The 7,138-nt window shown below is 58.2% G+C and overlaps 1 protein-coding gene across 2 annotated transcripts in view; it reads right to left on the minus strand.

The window, feature by feature from the left end:
- The window catches only part of THBS2 (thrombospondin 2), a 31,395-nt gene extending 26,978 nt beyond the window's left edge, over positions 1-4,417 (minus strand). For both annotated transcript variants that reach the window (NR_198868.1, NM_001434872.1), the window contains exons 1-2: positions 4,314-4,417; positions 1,654-1,728 (exon numbers count right to left, since the gene is read on the minus strand). Coding sequence is in view for 1 of the 2 variants with exons in the window: in NM_001434872.1 (NP_001421801.1) it covers positions 1,654-1,705 (52 nt within the window). In the remaining variant the exon portion in view is untranslated. The remainder of the gene's footprint in view (positions 1-1,653; positions 1,729-4,313) is intronic.
- Between the last annotated feature and the right edge of the window lie 2,721 nt (positions 4,418-7,138).

The raw sequence follows: 7,138 nt of genomic DNA on the forward strand, positions 1-7,138 counted from the left end.
TGAGCGCTAGGCCAGGTCACCCGGGGGTCCACCCGGGGGTCCACACTCACCCTGAGCGCTGGGCCAGAACACCCCGGGGTCGACACTCACCCTGAGCGCTGGCCCAGAACACCAGGTGGTCCACCCGGGGGTCCACACTCACCCTGAGCGCTAGGCCAGGTCACCCGGGGGTCTACCCAGGGGTCCACACTCACCCTGAGCGCTGGACCAGAACACCCGGGGGTCCACCCAGGGGTCCACACTCACCCTGAGCGCTAGGCCAGGTCACCCGGGGGTCCACCCAGGGGTCCACACTCACCCTGAGCGCTGGGCCAGAACACCCGGAGGTCCACCCGGGGGTCCACACTCACCCTGAGCGCTGGCCCAGAACACCTGGGGTCGACACTCACCCTGAGCGCTGGCCCAGAACACCCGGGGGTCCACCCGGGGGTCGACACTCACCCTGAGCGCTGGGCCAGAACACCCCGGGGTCCACACTCACCCTGAGCGCTAGGCCAGGTCACCCGGGGGTCCACACTCACCCTGAGCGCTGGGCCAGAACACCCCGGGGTCGACACTCACCCTGAGCGCTGGCCCAGAACACCCGGGGGTCCACCCGGGGGTCCACACTCACCCTGAGCGCTAGGCCAGGTCACCCGGGGGTCTACCCAGGGGTCCACACTCACCCTGAGCGCTGGACCAGAACACCCGGGGGTCCACCCAGGGGTCCACACTCACCCTGAGCGCTGGCCCAGAACACCCGGGGATCCACCCGGGGGTCCACACTCACCCTGAACGCTGGGCCAGAACACCCGGGGTCGACACTCACCCTGAGCGCTGGGCCAGGTCACCCGGGGGTCCACCCCGGGGTCCACACTCACCCTGAGTGCTGGGCCAGGTCACCCGGGGGTCCACCCCGGGGTCCACACTCACCCTGAGCGCTGGGCCAGGTCACCGGGGGTCCACCCGGGGGTCCACACTCACCCTGAGCGCTGGCCCAGAACACCCGGGGGTCCACCCGGGGGTCCACACTCACCCTGAGCCCTGGCCCAGAACACCCGGGGTCCACACTCACCCTGAGCGCTGGCCCAGAACACCCGGGGTCCACACTCACCCTGAGCGCTGGCCCAGAACACCCAGGGGTCCACCCGGGGGTCGACACTCACCCTGAGCGCTGGGCCAGGTCACCCGGGGTCCACACTCACCCTGAGCGCTGGCCCAGAACACCCGGGGGTCCACCCCGGGGTCCACACTCACCCTGAGCGCTGGGCCAGGTCACCCGGGGGTCCACACTCACCCTGAGCGCTGGCCCAGAACACCCGGGGGTCCACACTCACCCTGAGCGCTGGGCCAGAACACCCCGGGGTCGACACTCACCCTGAGCGCTGGGCCAGGTCACCCGGGGGTCCACCCCGGGGTCCACACTCACCCTGAGCGCTAGGCCAGGTCACCCGGGGGTCCACCCAGGGGTCCACACTCACCCTGAGCGCTGGGCCAGAACACCCGGGGGTCCACCCGGGGGTCCACACTCACCCTGAGCGCTGGCCCAGAACACCTGGGGTCGACACTCACCCTGAGCGCTGGGCCAGGTCACCCGGGGGTCCACCCGGGGTCGACACTCACCCTGAGCGCTGGGCCAGGTCACCCGGGGGTCCACCCGGGGTCGACACTCACCCTGAGCGCTGGGCCAGGCCCACAGGGCCAGCAGCAGCAGTGGCCACAGCATCCTGCGTCTTCCCAGCCAAAGCCCTGCAGATAAATCAGACCCTATTACTTAAGAAAACATAACCACAGCTTCTAATTTGGATTGGAAGTTTTACTCATATGATCATTTAAAAACAGTTTGTGTATAAAAATCAGAAACAAATGGATTTGTGGGCAAAGCTAGATAGAAAATATGCTTTTCAAATGAGCTTTTGTAACTAAAGTTGGTATTCATTGGACTAGCATTTGTCAACAAGCACTGTACCAGTGATGTCCTAAGCATTCATATTATTTAATCCTCATAATGACCTAGGAGACAGATATGATCATTGTCATAGCCATTTTACAGATGGGTAAGTGGAGGCTCAAACAAGTTAAGTGCTTGCCCAGAGCCAGAACATAAACGCAGGAAGTTTCGAATTTAGAAAAATATCAGCCTAGGGAAAATAGCCTACAAAGATATTTTGCATAAATAGCCCAAAAAAGTTGCACATGATTTAATTAAAGAGAATAAATAGTAACTGTACATGAGTTAAAAGTAAACCTAGTTGGCTGGATCATAACTGCTAAGAAAATAGCCTTCTACTTAGTAATCATTTTTGCTTTGCTTTTCTATTTTCTTGAGGCCTGTTTTTCCATTCTTCAGGATTCTCAGTTGGCAGGCTCAGCAGACACTGGCCCAGAAATCAGAGCCTGGCTGGGAGCCCGCTCCAGGGTTAACCCCTGCTCCGCATCCCCGCGTCTTGGCCTCAGCCTCCTTGCCTCCCCCGAGCATGGGCTCCAGGGCCCTTCCAGCAACACTCTGCATTCCACAGAGGTGAAACCAATCCGAGACCCCTACCCTGCTTGTTTAGGGCTTCAAGGGACCTGAACTTCTTAGTGAGAAAGAAATCCCTGGAGGAGCCTCTCCAGAAGGAGCGGCTTTCCCTGAGAGGGGGACCGACGCCTGGGGAGCAGCTCCAAGCAGGACTCTCCCGTCCCCACAGGCTGCAGACACCTGCCTTCAGCCCGTCCACAGCAAGTGCAGGGCTTGGCTGTGTTCCACCTGCACCCCCAGCCGGCGGGCGGGCCCCGCGGGCAAGGCTCCTGCAGAGCTGTGGTGCCAGCATCACCGTGCTGCCTGGGGAAGCATCCCTGAGTCCTTGGTCTCAGGCGCCCTTCTGTGGAATGAGGACGGGGCATTTAAATCAGCCACTCACAGGGTGAGTGTGAGAAATGAGCCGCCGAGCAAGTCAGTGTTTGTAAAGACTTCTGAAGCGCAGCCCAGTAGGAGAGACGGAAAGGCTGCCGTTAGCAGGACTCTTCCGAGGACTGAGTCACACGGTGAACCCTCCTCAGGGACTCAGAACAGCACTGGCACTCCGTAAGTCCTGCACAAGTGATTTCAGAGTAAGCAGGGGGCAGGCATGTCCTCTGTCTCCCACAGACAGACAGCGGGACCACTGCCTCTGGCAACAAGCTCCGTCCGAATGACAGAGTCCCATGTCCTGAGGGCTCAGCTCCCCGTCAGTCCCAAGGACGCACACGGAGCTCTGTCAGGAACAAAAGCAAACCCTCTGGTGCTGAGACAGACATCTGCCCAAAGGACCTGGGGGCCCATCCCGCCTCAGGGGTCACCCAGCAGAAAAGAGACCACCAGGGGCGCAGCTGGGGCTCCAGCCTCTCTCGCCCCACGTTGTTAAAAGGCAACACATATGCTATCGTAGGACACGCTGCGGGGACACACGCGCCCACGCTGCACACCTCGCTTCACACAGTTAGGGCTTAAGGTTATAGTTTTTTCCAAAAGAAAGCTGTCTGCAACAGAATGTCGTTACACCTAATTACATTAGAACTTTCACAAAGATCAGCAAAGACCTTTTACAGTTCTTCTTATACCAGCAATCAGCGCAAACTTTACTGAGAAATATGACCTTCCAATGGTCAAGAACGAGGTGATTCAACAGAGCCCCTCACTGCCCTCAGCCTCCCCCTGCAAAGGAGCCTGACCTCCCTTCACAGAAGTTAGGCTAATTTGCTAATTCCCGCTGCCTTTTCATCTGCAAATTATCCCCCAGACTTGTAAGAACAGCTGGAGTCCCTGGGCAGTCAGGGCAGTCTTCACTGACTTACTAAATACCATTCATTAAAAACTTTCAGAAACACTTTTCAGCTATGAAAACTATTTAGCATGCGTCTTTATAACTTCTCATCATTTTTTCACATCCTCAGGAACAACTTCTAGTTTCTTCCTCACGACTGCCCCCCCCCTCACCCCACCCAGTAACAGACTTTATGGAAGCACCCTATTCAGTGGCTGAAAGGGAAGCCTCTGCCCAGGATTCCAGGCAGGTACCTTCAGGAAAGCCCCAGGGGTCCTCAGGCGATGGGCAATCCGGGCAGCATCCTCCGTGCAGAAAAGACGCCAAAGGGAGCTCACCTGCCCTAGTTCTGCCACTGAGCAGCAGGAGGCGGAGGTGAAGACCTGTTTCTGCTTAGGTGTCAGCAGGCAATTCTCCCTGCCTGCTTCAAAACTAGTTTGCACTTTCTCCTTCTCCCCTCTTAGAATAAAATTAAAAAAAAAAAAAAAGACTTTTCTGAAAAGTTAAACTACAGTGCAACGATTTGGTCAATGGAGAAGCCGCTCTTACCTGGCGTGGAAACCCTGCAGGAATGACTGGCTCAGAGCCGGGAGGGGGTCGGCGAGGGACGAAGGGCTGCAGGAGGAGACCCAACCCCGCTCTGCAGAGGAGCTGGGCTTGGATCCCGCGGCCGCCCCTTATATGCGCGGAGTCCGGCGGCCGGCAGTCAGACGCACGCGGAAGAGCTGGACTCGTTCCGCGGCGGGATGACATAATTCCTCCTCTGATCCCGCATTTGCTGGGGCACCTGGCACCGGTCCGGTCCGGCCCCCTCCGCCCCCACCCGTGCGGCCCGCCCCTGCTCTGGCCGCAGCTGGGGGACCACGGGGGAGGAGCCGCAGGAGCCGGGGAAGACTGACTTTTCCTGCCTTCTCTCAGGAAATACAATGCTATAAATAAAACCAGCAAGATTGGCTGGAGCACTCCTTTTTGCTGAAGAGAGAGAATGCAAGTTGTAGGCTTCCAATCTGGTTCGCATTACCCAAAGTGAGAACGGTCTCTCTCAACCGAGGAAAAGGCCATCAGCAAAAAGCAAAAGAACCGGTGGGTGGAAATGGTCAGTATACGTATTGAGGAAGCTGTACGGATGAATTCATTTATCATGTGCAGAAAGTGTGATATTTAATCTGAAAGGGCTTCAGTGTATCAGTTGGATGACTGAGAAACAAGATCAGGTGAATTTATTTTCATCCAAATCCTGCTTCATGCCCAGCCTGGACCCCACAGGGTGGCCACTCCCTGGGGACACCCACTGTGGGACCGAGAACCTCCTGCACAGACTTTCCCGGCAGCAGGAACAACCTGTAATTACCTTCCACAGCCTCACTTAGCCGGACAGCCCCAAGGGCAGGTTACACAGGGGAAGCCTCTGGAAGTAAGAATAGCAGGCGGCAGTGGGCTCCCTGCCCCTCGCCAGAGTGCACACGTCCCCCAGGCAGGCTGTACCATAGCCAGAGGAGGGAGTGGATGGTGAGGGGGGAGATGGAGAGAGGGGGGATGAGGCGCCCCCAAAGGCCAGGCTGGGCCTTGCACAGAGGAGTGGTCCCCTGCACAGGCTGGCAGATGGCACCGGAGGCGCCGGGTCATGGTGGGCAGAGCCATGGACAAGTGAAGTCTCAACTGAAGGGCGTTAGAGGGGGTTTGCTCTGAGCCACCTTGGAATCTGAGCGGTAACGTTGCTGAGGAGCCTGCTTCTTCACCTGGGTCCTTGCTGGGTGGGGGTCACAGAGGGGCCACAGGCGCATGCAGTCCAGCCCTGCCGAGGTCCGGCCCAGGCATCCACAGGGCGTGGGGTCGGAGAGGGGGCTTGTAACTGAGCAGGGAGCATTTGTTACCTTGCTCTCTGCTGGTAGTTTCTGAAAACATTTGTCTACAGCAACTGTTCACTTATCACCAGGTAGACAATGTCAAATTCTGATGTGCAGAGAAGGAAGAAACTTGACTCAAAGAACGTGTGTGTGTGTGTGTGTGTGTGTGTGTGTGTGTGTGTGTGTGTTAGGCATGTCTGACTCTTTGTGAGTGGACTCTTTGTGAGTGGACTGTAGCCCGCCAGGCTCCTTTGTCCATGGGATTCTCCAGGGGGTCTTCCCAAGCCAGGGATCGAACCCCAGTCTCCTGCACTGCAGGCGGGTTTTTACCATCCTGCTCAAGGTACGATGTCTTACTCTGGGCCAGCTGACCGGTGGCACAGTCACATGGCTTAGATTTAAAATTCTGAGCGTGATGTACCTAAGCTGATGTTATTGCAAACTCCAGAGAAGAACGTCTAACCCAGTTTCCCTTAAAGCCTTATTAGTGACTGGCTGTTGATTTGCCAGGTGACCTGACTTTGCTCACAGTTTGGCTTTTCCTTGGCCAGAAGTTGGCCTCTGGCCCTCACACCCCACTTGCCGGCAGAAGGTACCATCTAGTCAGGCTTCCCTGGTGGCTCAGCCGTAAAGAATCCACCCGCCATGCAGGAGACTCAGGAGACGCAGTTTCCATCCTTGGGTGAGGAAGGTCCCCTGGAGGAGGAAATGGCAGCCCACTCCAGCATTCTTGCCTGGGGAATCCCATGGACAGTGGAGCCTGATGGGCTACAGTCCCTGGGGTTGCACAGAATTGGACACAACTGAGCGAGTTAACAGGAACTCCTCTGCTCCAGGGCTTCCCTGGTGGCTCAGAGGGTAAAGCGTCTGCCTGCAATGCAGGAGACCTGGGTTCGATCCCTGGGTCAGGAAGATCCCCTGGAGGAGGAAATGGCAGCCCACTCCAGCATTCTTGCCTGGGGAATCCCATGGGTAGTGGAGCCTCATGGGCTACAGTCCCTGGGGTCGCACAGAGATGGACACAACTGAGCAACTTAACAACTCCTCTGCTCAGCCACTGGCAGCCACCCACCCCATGAGCGTTAGGACAGAAACTGCTGCTGTGCTGAGCGTCTCAGGAGCACCGGGCGGGTGAGGAGAGACCACACCCAGGACAGGCCAGAGGGCCGCCTTGCGGGGCCCAGGGACATGTTCCTTCCACGGGGGAGGCTTCTTGAGGAGACAGGACATGCGTGACTAGATCTTGGCCTCTGGGGAGGGCATCTGAGGTCAGGGGTGTCCCAGGAAAGGCCTAGGTGAGCAGAATTGAAGGAGGGGTCAGCCCTTCTGGGGCAGGGAGGTGACGGGAGGTGCAGATGGCAGGAATGCTGAGGCCCTGCTGGGGCTGGGCTGGGCAGCTCTCCTGCAGGGAGGTGGGGATCAGAGGCAGGGGTGGGCACAGGATGTCCGGAGGACCACCCACCCCGGGACAGAGGGACATGTGACCCAGAACCGCAAAGCAAGGCCAGGTCACGCAGGGCAGACCCC

This window comes from Bos taurus, chromosome 9 (genome assembly GCF_002263795.3).
Source record: "Bos taurus isolate L1 Dominette 01449 registration number 42190680 breed Hereford chromosome 9, ARS-UCD2.0, whole genome shotgun sequence".
Classification (NCBI taxonomy): Eukaryota; Metazoa; Chordata; class Mammalia; order Artiodactyla; family Bovidae; genus Bos; species Bos taurus.